The 20,690-nt window shown below is 35.1% G+C and overlaps 1 protein-coding gene across 8 annotated transcripts in view; it reads right to left on the minus strand.

Annotated features, from left to right (window-relative positions):
- The window catches only part of DCC (DCC netrin 1 receptor), a 1,206,733-nt gene that overhangs the window by 310,095 nt on the left and 875,948 nt on the right, over positions 1-20,690 (minus strand). For all 8 annotated transcript variants that reach the window (XM_005586668.5, XM_074022755.1, XM_074022754.1 and 5 more), the window contains exons 11-12: positions 19,296-19,434; positions 11,816-11,865 (exon numbers count right to left, since the gene is read on the minus strand). In XM_005586668.5, coding sequence (XP_005586725.3) covers positions 11,816-11,865; positions 19,296-19,434 — 189 coding nt within the window. The remainder of the gene's footprint in view (positions 1-11,815; positions 11,866-19,295; positions 19,435-20,690) is intronic.

Genomic DNA, 20,690 nt, shown 5'->3' on the forward strand with positions numbered 1-20,690 from the left:
AAAAAATTAGCCAGGGTGGTGGCGGGTGCCTGTAGTCCAGCTACTTAGGAGGTTGAGACAGGAGAAATGCTTGAACCCGGGAGGCAGAGGTTGCAGTGAGCTGAGATCACACCACTGCACTCCACCCAGTGTGACAGAGCGAGACTCCGCCTCAAAAAATATATATATATACACACATACACACACACACACACACACACACACACACACAGATAGTTACACTATTATCTGACAACATCTATTCTATACTTAACTGATATTTATTTGGTTTAGTTTTATCTACTATTTAAGTTAATAATGTCTGATTATAAAATGTATGCCCAGTTTTATGACTTGCATTTTCTCTGAATTTAATACAAATTTCCTAATGGTTGCAGAAGTCTGTTGCTAAATAATTAGAGGTGTTTTGTTTTGTTTTGCTTTGTTTTGCCAACAACCCTTGAGGGATGAGGTAAGGCTCTTTTCTGTGATCTCAATTTTCCCACTTAAAACTTTTAATAACAAATATATTATATAACTTGGAATTGAAGAAAAATCAGAATTACATTACAAAATACCCTAAGTTTTTAAGCTTGTCTACTAAAGTTTACTGAGGTATCAGTTGTGCTCTCTTAAAAACCTGCTGTCCCGCTGATGTGTTTTTTAGGTCCACTGGGGAGAAATACATAGCTTGAGGTACAGAATCTTCCGTGTAGGTTCACTAAAGGAAAAACGGGAAATGTGTTCTTTTGATTCCCTTTCTAGCTCTCCTTTCTCAGCACATTTTAGAACGAAAACTTTCATTTCCACCAATCGTTCTGATGTCTCCTAGCTGCTGATCTAGACCTTACCTTTGCCTGGGAAAAATTCCCACTGAGAACGTAAACCACTTGAATGCAAGTCTTATTTTTGTATTCTGATTTGTATCCTTTCCTTAGCATTGGGCCCTATCTGAGGCATTGTGTCGAAATGACCAAGAGCCCTGGCTGGGGCTCAAGTCCCTGTGCTGCTACTCAGCCCTTCTCTGTGTGACACTGGGACATATTATCTTGTATCTCCAAGCCTCAGTGTTCTCTCTGTAAAACTGGGATAATTATGCAGCCCACTGATCTTATTGCTTTTCTGTTATCCATCACCACTTTGCCCCATGCCCATTTTTATCTCCCATAGGTAGCTTAGATCCTTGAGTTTTCTTTTTAATCACTTTGCAAAAACTCTTAATCCCCCTGACCCATTTTTCCCTGGAAAGACATCATACTAAATAAAACCCAGAGATCTGCCTACCCCAGGCCAGCAACTGAGCAATCAACCATGAGGAGAAAAACAAACATGATTGTGTTGGTTAGTTTCACTTTAAATTCATGACAACCAGTCTCAAGTGGTTGGTCCACAGTACTTAGCAATCATAATGTCATGTAGAGTATGACTTCTTTTCTACGATCTGAGATAACCATTTCCCACCTTTTTCCCTATTTTGAAATCCTCAATACTTGCTCCTCCAAGCCTTCAAACTCTGATGACCTTTACTTACATTTATTGTCTCTGCAGCTCAAACTGACTCATATATCAGCATCCAGACCTGTTCTCTCTGCCTTTGCTCAACTTACCAAGATTCAATTATCTGTGTCCATCCATTTTTATACTGGACCCTGTGCGTTCTTGCCTATTCAAAGGATTGCGTTCTTGCAATTTTCTATTCTCTCTTCTGCATCATCGATGCTTCCCTTTTTACTGCTTTATTTCTAAAAGTTGTGGTTATCTCTCATGTTCAAAAATGAAACAACAAAAATAAATAAATGAAACAAACAATAACACCTCCCTCCAGCCTACCACCTCCATCTCTTCACTCCACTTCAAAGCAAAACTCCTCACAAACAATCTACAGTCACTCTACTTAATCCCTTCATACTGTCTCTTGAATGTCATACCCCCCTTCCCACAGTGGTCACCTTACAGACATGATTTACGGTATCTCTCATTAGTATATGGCACAGTTAACAGCGCCCACCTTTTGGAAACATTCTTCCTCACCATGGCATCTGTGAAATCACCCTTCCTCTTTTTATCCCTGTCATATTCCTCTTCCTCATCTGCCCAATCTCTAAATGTTAACTATTCCAAGCCTCTGTCACATTTTTTCTTTTCTTTTTCTTTTTTCTTTTTTTTTTTTTTTTTTTTTGAGACGGAGTCTCGCTGTGTCACCCAGGCAAGAGTGCAGTGGCGAAATGTCAGCTCACTGCAAGCTCCGCCTCCTGGATTCTTGCCATTCTCCTGCCTCAGTCTCCAGAGTAGCTGGGACTACAGGCACCCACCACCACACCTGGCTAATTTTTTGTACTTTTAGTAGAGACGGGGTTTCACCGTGTTAGCCAGGATGGTCTTGCTCTCCTGAACTTGTGATCCACCCATCTCGGCCCCCAAAGTGCTGGGATTACAGGCATGAGCATCCCAGTTTTTCTAACTGTAGTCTCTCCTTAAGTGTTATCAATATGACAGTGACTCCTAAATTTATATCTCCTGGCATGACCTGTCATCAGAACTCTAGTCTCATATACCAAATTGTCTACATGATTGACATTCCTAATTGTATATTTAATAGCTATCTCAAATTCAAAATGTCCAAATGTGATTGTCCCCTAAACCAAATCTTATCTCATTAAGTAGCTCCACAATCTACTTACATTTTATAGCCAAAAATCTAGTCTCTATCCTTGATCTTGCTCTTCCTCCTGCCCTATAATCCATTAACCAATTTTGTCAGCTCTAGATCCAACAGAGACCCTGATTGTTTCTACTTCCCTCTCCATCACCTCCTATAACTCGTAGGTGCCTGCTACATGATCTCACACGGAGGACTTGGTTGTTTCTGAAGCAGACTTCCTGCTTCTTCTATGTTCCATCCCCTGATAATTTTCCCACAGTAGTCAGTGTAATTTTTTAAAAAGGTGAATCTGATTACTCTCCTTTCAAAATGCTTTTCATTGTCCATAGAATGAAATCCCAAATTTTACCACATCCTACAAAGCCCTGCCAGACCTGGCCCCAACCCAGCAATCCATGGTCTATTCTATTCTCATTTCAGCTTCACAGCCAAGCAAAGATAGTTCTCTCCTCACTGCTTTTGCCCTAGTTGTCGGCATCACTTGAAATGTGTTACTCAGAGTGTGTCCACAGCTGATCCTTTTCTATTCATGCCTCAGCTCATCTCCTTAAAAGTTCCTTTACTGACAATCTGATTTAAATGAGGTCCTCAAACTCTATTGCATGACTGTTCTTGATTTTCTTCACAGAACTTACCACTCCCTTGTGTCAATTGTTAGTTAATTTGTTTATAAGTCTGTTTCGATGTATTAGAATACAAGTAAGCTCTAGAAAGGAAGGCATTTTATTGCTTTTGTTATAGCTTTTCCAGTGACAAGCACAGTTCAAAGTTGGTATTTCAGAATTAGTTTTACAATATCTTGTAGGATTATTAAAAGCAATAAATGAAATACCACTTTCATTGCTTAGCACATTGCCGGGCACAAAATACCTTTGGAAAAGGTTACTGCCATTATTACAGTTATAATTAGGTATTCATTGAATGTGTAAATAGAATATTGACTACAATAGCTCATGTTAAAGTGTTAAATCTTTCAATAAAGTGCTTGCATTTTAAAAGTTGTTTTATAATATAAATAATATTTACAACTATACTACTGAATAAAGCTTTTGCACATTGGTGAATGGTTCAACATCTTTAAAATCAAATCACACAGTTAGCAACTGCTTTTACCTACTGGTAGGGCTGAATTTATTCATGTCTTCTAACTAATCGACCATTCCAACTATAAGGGTAACTTCCATGAACTAAATTAAAATCAGAGACCTTATCACTAGACCTAGGTTCATTTAATTTAAGCCCATTATTAAACCTCCCACCTTTCAAAAATGTATGACTTGAGGGAAATCTCATTAAACTTCATGGAAAGGCTAAAGTGAGCTTTGCCTTCAGAGCCAAGCAGAAATGGAGCCATTAGAAATGTGTGTGATTAAGTATAAATTAAAAGGTGATATTAAAGTGAAGCTAGAACTCAAAAGAGAATAGTATTCTATCATATATTTTAATCTCTTTGTCAAAATCCTTTGTGTAAGTATACTCAATGGCAGTGACTATAATAAATTGGAAAAGAGCAAAATATAACAGCCTCAAAAAACAACAGAAAAATGATGTATTTTATGTCTATGAAATATGAAAGATGAGAAAAGTCTAGAAAATGTTTTCCTAAGTCCTGTTTACATTAATAAAAATTCATATTGACATGGAGATTTAATCATGTCTCTAACTTATTCAAATCTTCTAACAGACGTCATAGAAGGTTCTCAATATCCTATTCTAGTTATGCACAAATGTCCTTTATAACTATTCCTTGATTCACTTCTGCTTTCCATAAATTTGTTTTTTCACTTAATATATATTTTTATTTTAAATTAATTGAGATAAGAACGTATTTTTGGAGGAAGATGAGGTTCTTCAATTTATGGAATACATTGTTCTCATTTGTAATGTTATAATGAGTCAAAGTAACTTTGACAAAGTTTTAAAGGTCATATTTCATCTAAAATGTTTTTGTAGAAAAAACAATTAGCAAAAAAGTTGAGTTAAACAAATGGTTCTCATAGCCTTTAATATCTCCAATACGAAACCTCACATATTTCTCACAATTTTTTAAGCCATAGCAAACTTGTTTCTTGGAAAAGTACCATCGGCCGGGTATGGTGGGTCACGCCTGTAATCTTAGCACTTTGGGAGGCTGAGGAGGGTGGATCACGAGGTCAGGAATTCAAGCCCAACCTGGACAATATGGTGAAACCCCTCTCTACTAAAAAAATAAAAATAAAAAATTAGCCAGGCATGGTGGCACACGCCTGTAGTCCCAGCTACTCAGAAGGCTGAGGCAGAAGAATCGCTTGAACCCGGAAGGTGGAGGTTGCAGTGAGCTGAGATCACACCACTGCACTGCAGCCTGGGTGACAGAGCGAGATTCCATTTCAAAAAAAAAAAAAAGAAAAAGAAAAAGAAAAAAAGAAAAAGATAAGTATTTTCTCAAATAGACTTTAGGAAGAGCTGCTCTGAGAAAATGAGTGATAGTATAACACAAAGATATGTTTTGAATTTGCAAATTTGCAGAGTATTCATTTATTCAACTTAATTACCAAAAACGTTTAAGTTGGAATGGTGCATTTACGTTATTTAAAAACCAGTTATCCATTAATTTACTATTTTATTATTCCTCTAATTCATGGTTGATCTTTATTCCTTGACTTTACATTCACTGAAAAAGATGTAAACTGGTGAGTTGTTGGTACTTCAAAAAAAGTCTAAGAATCAATTTAGCAAGTGGTCAGGAGCTCTGGTCTAAATTCTGATGAAATATGAGACAAAATTCTGTCTTTTAGAGTTTTGGAACCATCCTATGTTTATGTTTCTGGTTTCCTCTTATTAAATATGACAGTTGGCTTTTTCAGCAGATTTTCTAAAAGCAATTTATAAATGTGGAATTTTGGAACAGAAGTATTCTGAAAGCACTGAAAATAATGGGAAGTGAGGCATTTCTTCCTAACCAATTAAAGCATCTGTCTGTATTATTGAACACTATGATTCATTAAATTTTTCATTTCTCTATAAGAATGAGGATTTAAAATTGGAAAACTGTTTTATTTCTCAATTAAATGAAGCAAAAGGGAAATTAATTTTTTTATGAATTGGTTTCCTTGCTCATTTATAAATTAAGTTGGGATACAAAAAGTAATTGGGATTCTGTAATTGGGTAGAACTCATCTTCCCAAATTTAAACTTAGTATCTATTCACCAGTAACTCCCCATTTCCTCTCACATTCCCACATAAAGAATGTGATCCAGAATTTGCCTTCATGGAACTCACAGTTGAGTAAGAAAACATGTGAAATAACGTTCACTTTTCATCTAGCCACACTTAATCTGTTGCAACTTTTCAAAGTGACATTATTTTCTCATTGATAAAATGAGAGGGCTGGATAGAGAATCTCTAAAATCTCTTGTGGCTTCAAACATCTATGCCTGTGTGGGGAAATGGGGACTTACTGGTGAATAGATACTAAGTTTTACTTTGGGAAGATGGAAAATATTCTAGAGATGGAAGCTGGTGATAGATATACAACAATGTGAATGTACTTATCACCTTTAAACTGTACATTTACAAATGCTTACGATGGTAAATTTTATATAAAGTATGTTTTATTACAATAAAAAAGGATCTATTAAGTAAAAAGATCAGATGGAAGAGATCTGAAGATGAGTTCTACCCAAATTATAGACCAAACACAGTCTTACCCTTAAGCGAGTCTCACAGATTCTTACAAATTATCTGATTCTAATGTAATATAATCATTCAGGTCCAGTCTAGTCTTTCCTACAAATTCTAAACAGAAAGACTAGACTGTAAGAGCCCTCAGGAAATATTGCCTTCCTTACAATTATGCTCCTACCCCCCACCCTTCCTAAAACTTTCAATAATAGGCTGCTGGATATTATCTATGCTGAAAAATCACCATGTAATGGATTGATGAAGGAATCAATAACTAAAATAAATATAAGAGATCTACACTTACTTGAATTAAATGGATGGATAACTAGGGGCAAATACTATGCTCAGGCAGAAATGCTCTGTGTTATGATTGAGGACAAGTGGCAGTGTTAAGCTTGTGAGAGTCAACATTGTTGTATTTAAATTGTTCATTAATAAGCAAATGCTGGTTCTAGTTTATCTTTAAATAAATACAATCATCTGCAGTTTCCTATATGTCCTCTTTCTCTTCATTAAATCCATTTTTTAAACCTACTACATTTGTGAGGAGAGGGCTCAGAGCTCTGGGTCCAGGAACTCAGCAGCCAAAATGTATTTTATAAAGGACTTACGGAGACATGAATAAGTATGTTTTTCCGTGGGCTGCCTGAGGCCTATGACTCCATACAACATACAGGAAAGAAATGAACATTGACTAGAAGAATGGTGAAAGCATAAAAGTGGGTCCAGACCCCTTTCTGAAAAGTATGTTTTCAGACAGATTGCCATGCAGCAGAGAGGAGTGTGAACAGAAACTCCTCTGAATAACCAAGAGAAAATAACTCCAATTTCAGGAAAACAAACAAACAAACAAAAACAAAAACAAACAAACGAAAAAAAAAAAAAAACAAAGCTGAATATACATACACATACCCCAAAAACAGAGGATCTGCAATTTAATATAACTCACATTTTTTCCAAGCCTCCAGCTTTTCCCCATCTCCTCACTTCCCACTAGGAGTCATATGCAAATGACTCACTCAGTCATCCATTTGGCTATGGACTTGGCTAATAAGAGAAGCATCACTAGCCCAATGACAGGGTATAGAGACTTCAATCAAAATCCAAGTTGCACCACATCCTCAATAGCATTCCCTTCTGCAGTTATCCCATAATACACTTAGATTTCCTCTGTCTTGTTATACCCACACACACACACACACAAAGAATGTTAAAATATCTGTTTAAAAGGATCCATTTGCTTTGCAGAGTAGGAACTTGTTGTTTAAATTCTCCTTCTGTATAGTTTCTGCATAAAGGAAATCATATGATTGCTGAACTCATGCTTGAGTTATTTAAGTATGCCAAGTTGTGCTGAAACAAGGGAGAGTGAAACACTTTAAGATGTAGGAAGACACCAGAAACTTTTTCTACAGTTGCTTTGAAGGCACCATGTACACTATCACATTGTGAGTGACTGAGTACCAGCTTTTAGGAATGCAACAAAAAGACATTCATATAGATGCATCAGGTGTTCAAGAATAAGGATTTCAACAGCAGAGCGGTGTGAGGTGATATAATGAGAGGAATCCATCAATTTGCATTTAAAAATCTAAATCTGAACAATGATCTATGCCTCATAATATACTGGGATTTTGGGGGGAATGGGGAGTTAATATTTCATTCCTTGCAATCACTCTGTAGTGCTCAGTCAATAAATATCTGAACTTGTGAGTTGACTGGTATACTGAAATTGATTTGTGTTTTCGCTAGTTCTTTAACGGTAAAATGGTTGAGAAAAGGTATAATGGTTAGAAACACAGGCATAGATGTTTGAAGCCACAAGAGATTTTAGAGATTCTCTATACAGCCCTCTCATTTTATCAATGAGAAAATAATGTCAACTTTGAAAGGTTCAACAGATTAAAGTGGCTAGAGGAAAAGTGAACGTTCACATGTTTTCCTACCCAGCAGGGAGCTGCATGAAGGCAAATTCTGGATCACATTCCTTATTATGTATGATATTGTAACAGGTACAGAGTAAATGTTGAATAAATAAAACTGAGGCATGTGACTTTTCACAGGTTCAAAGAGTTAGTAAAAGGACCCAAGCAACTTGAATTCTATCATCCTCTAAGCATTCTTACTCATGAGAACTTTTAGATTGAAACATAGGGAAGTATTAATATTTGTGCTCCAACATTAGCTCTCTGTGTTCTGTAAATGTATCCTTTATGTTCTAGCCAACTGATTAAGTTGTAGTATGTATTTGAAATATGTAATAAGTGTATCAATAATTGAATAATAATTGAATTTCAAATTAAATTCTTAAGGAAATTATTCTTATAAAAAGTTTCCCTAATAAAATGTAACATTTTAAAGTCCATTTCATAAACCATGATTTTTTTCTGGAAAAGATATTTCTTGTAACAAAATTTTAGTATGAGAAATAACCATTTCATTATGACCCAGTTTTACCTGAAATGTAATATGTATAAGTCAAGCCATTACTACAACAAAAAAAGTAGTGTTCATAGTTAGCTTGTAGAAGAGGAATCTAATCGGTTCTGCTATTATAGCTTTGTAAAAATATTCTACCATACTGGGTTTTCAAGAATGATACAGTAAGAGAATTTGATTTTGTTCTTGGTTCCATTATCTAGATGTTCAAATTGTAAAGACTTCTCTGCTTAATTATTTTGGAACATGATTTCTGGATCCAATTGGCTTATAGGTGACCAAAACCTTAACAAGTACCTAGATTGTGATCACATGTCTTATCATGACCCCTCAGTTTTATGTGCAGAGATCCTAATCATCTTTCTGCAAAAATGTTAGTTGAACCAAATTATTTCATTTACTATCAATAAAAAATCATTTGTGCTCCATATTTACAAGTATTATATAAAATAAGTTTTTAAAGTGTGATTCTGTTCCATCTTAAAATCCTAAGTAAAATAAATTATGTAAAAAATTCATGAACCGAGCATAGTCGCTCATGCCTGTAACCTCAGCACTTTGTGAGGCCAAGGTGGGAGGATAGCTTGAGGTCAGGACTTTGATACCAGCCTAGGGAACATAATGAGACCGTGTCTTTCAAAACACACTAAAATAAATTAGCCAGTCATGGTGGTTACATGCCTGTAGTACCAGCTATGGAAGAGGCTGAGTCAAGAGGACCACCTGAGCCTAGGAGTTCAAGATTGCTGTAAGGCATGGTTGTGTCACCGCACTCCAACCTGGGCAACAAAGCAAGACCTTGTCTCTAAAAAATAAAAATAAATAAAAATACCTTGGAATTCTGTTAGTGTTTAAAAAGAACACATTTGTTCAACTATAGTGTTTCTTTTTAAATACAGTTTGCTCCTTGAAATGGTAACAGTCAGGGGTAAATATTAATATATTTTAAAACTTTTCATCTATTTCAACGAAAAGACAAAATAGCATATTACAGTTGCCTTTGTCTGAATCAACACACTGAGAATGCAAAAAGCGGTGTTTTGATCATCCAGTTTCTTTTCTCTTGAAAACAGCCCAAGAAAAAAAAATTTATAATTCAAAATTTCTTAGAAGCTATGAAATAAGATCAGAGAGAGGAAAAGGAAAGAGGCAGTGTGACTTTCCAGTGCCTGGGCATACTATTTTCATTCTGAAAAGCTAATGAACAATTTAAATTTTCTAGCACTGCAATGTTCCAGAGATCAACTACAAGAGGATAGAAGCAGAAGTGTTTGTATTTGCTTGCTGCAAGCAAGCAAATTAGAGAAATGTACAAACTGTGATATTTGTGTGTGTATATGTACATATGTATATATGTATATGTATATATGTGTATATGTGTATATATACATATAGAGAGAGTCAATTTTTCAATCCAGGAATTCCCTCTTCAGTAAAGTAAATCCATATTCAAATACAGTTAGCATCCAGGGTCATTCAGTAATGCCTTATACACATTTCAGATGAAAACATTCATCTTTTGCTGGAATACACTCTTAAAGGGTATGAACACACAAACACAAAATAGTTTGTATATCAATTTCTGTATTCTGTCCTGGAGGAAAAATATAAAGTGAGTGAGGATTCTAATAATGATGAATTATTAAACAAGAGACACTACAATATGTTTTCCAAATTTCATTCATTAACAACATACAATAATTGTAAAAATCTACTTGACTTTGACTTGGCAATCTCTTAAGTGGCACATCTATAAAGCAGTGTTGTTGTACATAAAAAATGTCATTTTTAGGGTTATGTTAATTTTCAATTATTTTTCTTTAGCTCATTTTTTCCACTAAGTTTATTTTTTTCTTTCTAATTTTATATTTACTTTAATAGTTCTTACCCAATATATTGCCTAAAATTATAAGAGAATAACACATTCACTTGCTTTGAACGATAAATTCATTTGACTGAGACAAATCCAACTAACATCACAAAATACAGCTTCATCATAGATTTTTTTAAACAAAATATTACAAGGTATTTGCACATGGAATGAAGGAATCACTATCAAGTTAGATTCCTCGCATACATCATATTACTACTTTCTCATAAGTCAATAAGGAAGATAGTAATGCTTACAATACTTAAACATAGAAACAGGTTTGCTAAGGTTGAAAACTTTGCTAAGACCAAATAGGTATGAAAAGAGAAAGCTAGAATTAAAACCCAGAGTATGACTTTTTCTAAGACCCATATCATTTCTCTGCTTTCTCCCAGAGCCTAGAAACCTCTTAGGCCAATTTATTCGCATGAGAAGTAACTAACTGGAGATCCAGACATAGTAAAATTCTTTCCCAGGGTGCACGTGGCCAGGAGGTGACAGAGCCAAGTCAGGCAAATCTTCATTTGTTATACTCTACTAGGTGGCCTTGGCTTATTTCCAACCCTGAGCCACTTGAAATAATGACATGTTTCTAGAAAACTGACTTCTGTCATTAGGCTACTTCAGCAACACTAGCTTAAGTTGAGCTCTTTTGGAAGTCACAGCAACATTTTGGGCCAGGAAAGTACTAATAACTAGGAAGCTACTACATAAATATAACTGTATTGAAGTTCAAGAATGGCCTTCAATGGCTGCATTTATAAAGGAAGAATGGGGATGATGATGAAATATTCAATTCTAAATAATGTGTTAGGAAACAGTCTTTCTTTCTCCCAATTCTTTCAATTTCCTCATCTGGCACATTATCATAGCTATATGATAGACTGGTGAATAAAGACAAAGCAGATGTCTTTGTTTCCTTATGGAATAGCCTTTGACCACTAAAACATTTACAAGATCAATGTTTGTTTAATATTTGTAAATCAAAATATTTGTTTAGAAGTAGACAAATATTTCATTTAATTTACTTAAGTCTGATGGAAGAGAATGTGGGATCAATGTCACTTGCTGTGTTATTCCAGAACATGTCTTCACATGGAAGCCACCATCCTGTACTCAAGACGGCAGTTGGGTGCATGAAGGTTATACATGATAGGTAATCATGATAGGTAATGGAATAGTGAACATTTAGCCAACTTACTCTTGAATTGACCACTTCCAGGGAGACGTTCTGAGGCGGGGCACTTGGCACTAAAAGGAATCAAATTGTCACAATTACTGCCAAAATCTTGAAAGAAAAATACCAACTGTCTTGTAAAAAGAGAGTGTGTCTTTTAATAGAGTTTATAATGATAATTAGGGAGGTTTACCCAGGTGGTACTTCAAAAATTTTTGGAGAGATGAAAAATAACTGTATTTGTCTATTTTTTTCTCACTTGGCAAGCCAGTTAACTTACTCACCTAGGGAGCCCCCAAAACTGTTACACAAGAGAACGCAGGCAGTTATACCAAATACCACCATTTAATTACAGCCCTCTTGTGATAACTTTCTCAGAGAAACCAATAAAAACAAACAGGAGATTTCTTAGAGTAGTTTTAAAGGCTTAAGAAATTGTGCATTTCAGAATCTGCATAATTTTAAGATAAAATATGTCATTCTAATGGTCACCCAGGTTTTTTAATCCCTGTAATACAATCTTTATTACCTCTTAAAAAGTGAAAAGAAGAAATACTTCTCAGTTCTTTTAGCTGAGTAAAATTAAACCTGTATGTGATAAATGCAAGCAGGTTGCAAATAGCACTTGATGAGTCAATTCTATTAGCAAAGGAGCAGTATATTTTTCTTTGTAGACTCTCTAGGTATTTTATTTTTCTTGCCTGCATTTTTGTTTAACTACTCCTTTATAGAAGGAAGAACATATACAGCTCTCTTTGAATACTTAAATATTTACTCTACCAAAAAAAGTGAATATTCTATCATGTGAGTAGTTTTAAAAACCAACCACTTATTGAAGGCTCTTATCTGTCAGGAACTATGCTAGATGTCTGGGATGAATAAGAAATGAAACAAAGCTTTTTGCACCATAACAGGAATAGAATTAGCATTCAATAAATTGTTAACACATATTAATCTATTAAATGAGTAGTCCCTATCCTTGTTTCTCACAAATGGATGAATTTAATAGAAAAGAAAAGTTCTCAGGCATTTTCAAGAATCTAAGGGCCATTTTTGATATCTTTCCCCTTCTTTTACTAGAATTTGAAAAAAATCTATGTTTTTCTATAGGGTACTTACATTTGACCATGAATTTATTTATGTCCTGCTCTGAATTTATCTTCTAAATAGTAATTATCATGAAGACATGATGTGTCACTGATTAATCTTTTATCCTCAAAACTGACAATCAATTAATATTTACTGAATTAATAATTGAATGAACAAATGAGTACTTACTTACATAGTTCCTAGACCTTTCTGGGAATAATGGGAAATGCAATCTTTTTTTTTTATTTTGATTTTGAACTTCTGATCTTAGTGCCTGATGAAGTTTGCAGCCAATGTAGTTTCTGATAAAATGCTCATTTGCTTGTTTTTCATGAATTAACTCAGCAAGTATTCTTTCAAAAATATTCCACAACTTATAAAATGTTATTATTTAATTTTTTGAGGTTTGTATTCTGATTTTAAAATTAAATACAGAATATAACCCCAATAAGGAAAAAGATATTTATTCATTTTGATGTTGTATCACCAGTATCAAGAAGAGTTTAAGGCACATGGTGCACACTCAGTAAATAGTTGCTGAATAAATATATTAATAGAAAGTTTATGAATTACATTAAAAATGGTTCCATATTCAGGATTTGGTCCCAAGTTTTGTTTTGTTTTGTAAATTTATTTTTTAAGTTAAAGTATAAATTGTATTTGCATTATTTATTATTCATTCTATTCTAAACATTATAATTATTGACATAAAAATTACAATTTAGTTGTTTAAATTGAGGTATCATTTGAAGAATAACATGCTCTATATGATATAATTTCACAAACTTCCAAAAACGTTATCCTTTAAAAGCAAAGTTTGGGCCGGGCGCGGTGGCTCAAGCCTGTAATCCCAGCACTTTGGGAGGCCGAGACGGGCGGATCACGAGGTCAGGAGATCGAGACCATCCTGGCTAACATGGTGAAACCCCGTCTCTACTAAAACACCCAAAAAGCTAGCCGGGCGAGGTGGCGGGCGCCTGCAGTCCCAGCTACTCAGGAGGCTGAGGCAGGAGAATGGTGTAAACCCAGGAGGCGGAGCTTGCAGTGAGCTGAGATCCGGCCACTGCACTCCAGCCTGGGTGACAGAGCAAGACTCCGTCTCAAAAAAAAAAAAAAAAAAAAAAAAAAGCAAAGTTTGGAAATAATGCCTTAATATTAAGTGATATTGAGTCACTCCTTAAACATAAATGTATATTTCTAGTTTATATTTAATATTGTAATACTGACATGTCATGCTACATGTTTCTAATAATATTACACTCATTTTTTGATCAATTAAATAGTATCCAAGCATAATATCAATTACTAACTGAATTTTTTATAGATAATTGAATTTTGGAAGAAAGAGAAGGTAACATTTATCATGTGTTTTGTTGTAGGTACTGTTCTAGCTGATATGCAACCCTTAAATGTCACTTTCGTTTGAGTTTACAAGTAGCATTTAACTCCTCATTTCTAGAAAGCCAAGAAAACTTTAAGAGGATAGATATATATGTGTCCTTCTTTTTGTAGCTACCACAATTTTATAAGCATCAGGGCTGTTTTCTGTATTACGAATTGAAAGGCAGGCTGGGCATGGTGGCTCATACCTGTAATCCCCACACTTTGGGAGCCCGAGGCAGGTGGATCGCTTGAGGTCAGGAGTTCGAGACCAGCCTGGCCAATATGGTGAAACCCTATCTCTATTAAAAATACAAAAATTAGCCGGGCATGTTGGTGCACGCATGTAGTCCCAGCTACTCCAGAGGCTGAGGCAGGAGAATCGCTTGAACCTGGGAGGCAGAGGCTGCAGTGAGCTGAGATTGTGCCACTGCACTCTAGCCTGGGCAACAGAGTGAGACTCTATCTCAAAAAAAAAAAAAAAAAAAAAAAAGAATTGAACGGCAATATAACAAAATTCTTTTAAAAGTCCTTATGTAATAGTATTGAGGTAGTTTTTCTATATTTTTTACAATGCACATTTCTTTTCTAACTTTCCACTGATAGCACACTGACTATTCTTGTCATGTTAGGGAGGAGAGTAGAGATTTTTTTTCTACAGTATTTTTAGTTATCAGTTCCTCCTCCCTCCTTCTCACTATCAATTTCCATATTATTTGAAGATAAATAGATACAATAGATGCTAGGGCTAGGTGAAAGTGAAGAGAATCCATATCGATCTGTTCTTTTCTATATTTGTCTTTACAAGATGCTTCTTGCTTCATGAGGCAGAAGTGAAAGAACACTTTTCTCTTCAAAATGTCAAATAATTCATTATTTATAATAAATAGGTCCATTCAAGCCAATCAGAGGTGGGGCTGGAAACTTCCCTCAATATGGAGAAGGATGCTGGCTGGAAACCCATGGAGATGAGGTATTTTGTAGGACAGATCAAGTTCCCATAATTATAAATTAGTCTCCAAAGGCACAGGCACTTCAATTTCTCCCCTCAACAAATGTATGCTGTCATGTACACACAATTTATAGACCAAAATCATTTGTATTTATTTATTTGAGACAGAGTCTCTCTCTGTTGCCCAGGCTGGAGTGCAGTGGTGTGATCTAGGCTCACTGCAACCTCCGCCTCCCGGGTTCAAGTGATTCTCCTGCCTCAGCCTCCCAAGTAGCTGGGATGACAGGTGTGCATCACCATGCCTGGCTAACTTTTTAATTTTTACTGGAGACCGAATTTTACTGGAGACCATGTTGGCCAGACTGCTCTCGAACTTCTGACCTGAACTGATCTACCCGCTTCGGCTTCCCAAAGTTCTGGGATTACAGGAGTGTGCCACCCTGCCTGGCAGTAATTCATATTTAATTATAAGCATTTTCCTTTAAAGGCACTTATCACAGAATAAAAGAAACATGTTTGCACATTGAATCTTGTTTCTGAATTTACTAGCTTATGTGGTCTGGCTCCACTGCTTACCACCTTTTGTGAACTCTTTCTGACTTAGTTTTGTTATCTGTAAAGTAAGGAAAATTATAGTAGTATTGTGAGGATGAGAGGTAAAGGCAAAGTACTTAGATCGGGGTCTTGCCTTAGTAAGTATTCAAGAAATATTAATGATAACATTCATAAAAATAATAAGCACATTCTTATGTTGGCTATGAAATCAGGTCCGTCTGTGTTTGGACACAGGACAAGCTGGCATGGAAACTTACAATGGTTCATTCCTTCATAAAAGCTCTTAGTGACTTACCTATGCCAACTAGTCCAAGAGACCATATTTTGGAACAAATTGGCAAAATCAGTTAGATGCCCATATGCTCAATAATCTCAATGGTGTGAAAAAAATGGCTCATTGTAAACCAATGGTTTTCTAGGTGGAGGAATTTGAATGAAAAATAATGTTCTACTCAGAAAACAAAGCAGACCTAAATTGGAGATGACAGCTCATCTGGATAAAGATCTTTACAAGCCTCCCAGTAAAACAGGGGAAAAAACATAAAATAATGAATTCGGAAGAAATTTATTTACGTTTAACTTTTGCTTTTTTTAAATTTTTCTATGCCTCAATGTATTTTTTATGGTAAGACTCCTGACATGAAAAGAATTATTATGTTCTCCATAATACAGATGCATTTAGACACAGTCATATATTAAATTAATATATTAAATTAGTTCCACAAATGGGAAATCCTAAAGATAAGCCTTTGCATATAAAAAATTTGCACAGTTTTGACTGAGCTGTCTAATTAATTCAATAAATATTTACTCTGTTAGGAGGAACACAGAGATAAAAATAACAGCATCCCTCATATTTAGGAGCATGTAATATAAATATAATGAGAAAAAGTGATGTGTACACTGGTAGAGATAATATTTATTAAACACTTAAATGTCATACACTTTGTTAGGTGTTTACACAGATCAGCCCATTTAATTTTCACAACATCCACCTGTTGCAACATACACAAAGTTAAAGAAGAACAGCCCTCCATGGCTGAAGACTGGGAAGCCGGTGACTATTAAATGTGGTTAAATACAACTCAATGTGATATATGACCTCAGTGTGAACAGCTTCAGTACAGAGGACAAGACATGAGATTGAAGTAGACAGAAAGGAACTGGATAATAAGGAAATGAAAGCAGAGAGCCACAGATTTGTGTTGGACATTAAAAGAGATGAGTTGATTGTAAAAATGAATGCAGATGAGGTCAGGGTGTCCACTTTAAGAGTCTTATAAGTCCTTGCTATCTCCTTGCAGTGCATTTGAGAGAGGGAATTTGGTGTCCTTTGCACAGTCATGTTTATTGGGGTTAGGGTCATGAAATTCTTTTTTTATAGTGACAGACATTTTCTAAGTCCTAAACATTGTAACACTTCCAGAAGATAATTCTTGGACCAATGAATAATAATCTATCTTTCTCACTTATGACATTTAAAACCAAACTGGAGAATAAGGCCACAGTATTACAGTTCAGAGTGTGAATGAAATCTACATAAATTATGTAAAATATTCACTTTCATTTGTTTTTCTTTTATTTTTATAATTATAAGTTGTGAAGTAATTTATTCTACCATAAATATTCTGTTCTGTCTTCAATAACAGAATTGGATGGATGGGCATAAGCATTACATTAAAAATGATACCAAAGTGGTATTACATATAAAATACATTTTAAAGTTGAACTTGCAAATGAGCATTATTCCTGTGTTCTCTTTGTACTGTCTTTAATAATATGCATGCCCTTCCTCATTTCATTGATATTGTGTGAAATATACACCGAGGTACTTTCCCAGATTAAACAATGATAGATCTGTCAAGAAATCACAAGCTAAAGCCATTTTTTAATTAAAAAGATAAATAATTTATAGAATTAAATGTACCAAATGGAAACTGTTGCTGAAAAGAGCTAGCTTGTGGTCTTTTTTAATATTCATGAGGGCCTGTCTCTACATTTCTGCATCTGCCTGAGTTTTCATGGCCCCACATCATATGCTTTGATGTATTTTATTTTTACTTTTTATCAAATTTCCCAACCTTTCATGATCATCTAGCAGTTAGGTTTCTAGTTTCCCCCAGCCATTACTTTGTCAACTTTATTCTCTTTATTAATATTTATTCCTCTGTTTTATGACATTAAAAAACAGGTCTAGCCTGGGCAACAAAATGAGACTCTGCCTCTACAAAAAATAAAAATATTAGCTGGGCACTGTGACCTATGCCTGTAGTTCCAGCTACTCGGGAGGCTTCAGCAGGAAAATCCCTTGAGGTTGGGTGCAGTGGCTCATGCCTGTAATCCCAGAACTTTGTGAGGCCAAGGTGGGTGGATCACTTGAGGTTAGGAGTTCAAGACCAGCCTGCTCAGCATGGTGAAACTCCATCTCTACTAAAAATACAAAAACTAGCCGGGGGTGGTGACGGGCACCTGTAATTCCAGGTACTCAGGAGACTGGAGGCAGGGGAATCACTTAAACCCGAGAGGTAGAGGTTGCAGTGAGCTGAGATTGCACCACTGCATTCCAATCTGGGTGACAGAGTGAGACTTCATTTCCAAAAAAAGGAAAAGAAAAGAAAAGCCCCTGAGCCCAGGAATAAAGGTGGTAGTGAGGCACAATTGTATCACCGCACTTCTTGTCTCAAATGTGTGTGTCTATTCTTCCATTTAGCAGGCAACACACACATTTTTCATTATCAATTTTAATACTTTAAATTTTAATATCAGTTTATTTGGTCTAAATCCTTAAGAGATATTTTCTAATTAAGAGGCAAATATAGGGGGATTGTCTATCATTTACACCTTTAATCACCTGCACACTTTTAGATGGAATACATACAACATGCCAATCAAAGTTAGTCCACACATGCACAAATGTGTTTGTATTAGAACATTTAAAGAAATTAAAAAATACACAAAAAATAATTTTAGGTCTTAGTCAATAGTCACATTTTGAGGATTACCTATTAGTATATAGTGACTCAAGAGTATATGTATATCTATATGTATATACATATATATTTATTTAATTTGGAGAAAGGGTCTCACTCTGTTGCCCAGGCTGGAGTGCAGTAGAATGATCACGGCTTACTGCAGTCTTGAACTCCCAGGCTTAAGTGATCCTCCAGCCTGAGCCTCCCAAGTAGCTGGGATCACAGGTGCATACCACCATATCCAGTTCATTAAAAAAATAACAACCACAAAAAAAAACATTTACAGAGATAGGGTCTCACTATGTTGCTCAGGTGGGTCTCAAACTCCTAGGCTCAACTCTTTCCCCTGCCTCAGTCTCCTAAAGTGCTAGGATTCCATGTGTGAGCTACCACACCCAGCTGGGAGTATATATCCTAAGAGAAGGTTTATATTTAACTGTAATAGTCCATAAAATTGTAGTCAGAAAGCCTTGAAAATGGAATCTATGATATATATGCAATATTACATCATTATTTTAGCAAATATGTAAAAGGAGTTTCACTGTTTTTAACTTACCGTCAGAAAGGGTAACCACTGTTATATCATCAGTAGATACTCCTGGACCGTAGCGATTATAAGCTAAGAATCGAAGACTATATTCGGTGAATTTTTTCAGGCCTTCCAGTTTGTAAGATAGTCCATCAACCTCTATATTCTGGAGACATAAAACACCAAAACTGTTATCAAGGAAGCACATTAAAGTAGAAATGGCACTCATTCTGTGCAATCAGTGAATTGGACATTAGACTCTTACAAACTACACTCCAGACTTCTAATGAGCTATAAAACCTACCTTGTGACACAGACTCCCCCACTAAAAACCAACTACTTTGTAGACTCCTTGTTAAAACAGCACATGCTATTTTTACAGTCATTAAGTTCCAATTTGTTTAACACTACTCAATATACTGAACGGTTTGGGTTATTCTACCCACACCTAAACGCTCCCAGGCAGAAGGCAGTTTATAACGCCACGGGAACAGAGATTTTCTCCTGTACCCGAAATGGAATAATTCACCAAGAAATAACAGACTTTGTACTTCTATTGCTGAAATATTCCAACAGCACTTGAAACTGTCAGACACTTTGCCACAATTTTTATCTCCCAAAATGCTGTTAGATTGGTTGAAATTATTTGAGCATCTCATGGCTGCAGTGAGTGAACTACTGGAGGTGAAGGTCACTGAGGAATCAGATCTCCACACTCACATCTATCTTGGATGATTCTGGTTTCGAATTTATTTAAATTGATTGGCAAAATGCATTGAAGAGCTAAAATATATAGAAAGGCAGATAAAACAGAAAGCTGAAAAAACAAGAGCTAAAAATAGCTTGAAGAGAGCAAGAAAAAAAAATACAACCCATGATTACATAGGAGGAGCTCTTGTAGTGCTTATCGTATAATATAATTTGGGACTGGGCTTGAGCTATTTTTGAATATAAAATATTTCTTATTTTTAAATAAAAATTCTGGTCATGCAGTTTATGTGGAAGTAGGAAGGCCATTCTATGCTTGACAAGCTTCACAACAAATAATAAGAACTCCCATATCCTGAGGCCAATTTTTGATTTAACTATTGAATATATACTTGTCTGTATATATTTTCCCACATGAAGTTGAGAATCTGAAAGTAAATACCTCAATAGCTATACATACATGTATACATATACATGTATTATAATACCTATACATGTATTATATATTATATATTTATATATAAAATATATAATACATTATATAATTACATATATTATATATTATATAATATATATAATAATATATAATAAATAATACATATTATATAGGTATTATAATACATGTATATGTATACAGATATAGTGCATATATAATATATAATTACATATACATAGATATATGCATTATATATACATACATATTATATATACACA

Source organism: Macaca fascicularis, chromosome 18, assembly GCF_037993035.2.
Source record: "Macaca fascicularis isolate 582-1 chromosome 18, T2T-MFA8v1.1".
NCBI classification, from domain to species: domain Eukaryota; kingdom Metazoa; phylum Chordata; class Mammalia; order Primates; family Cercopithecidae; genus Macaca; species Macaca fascicularis.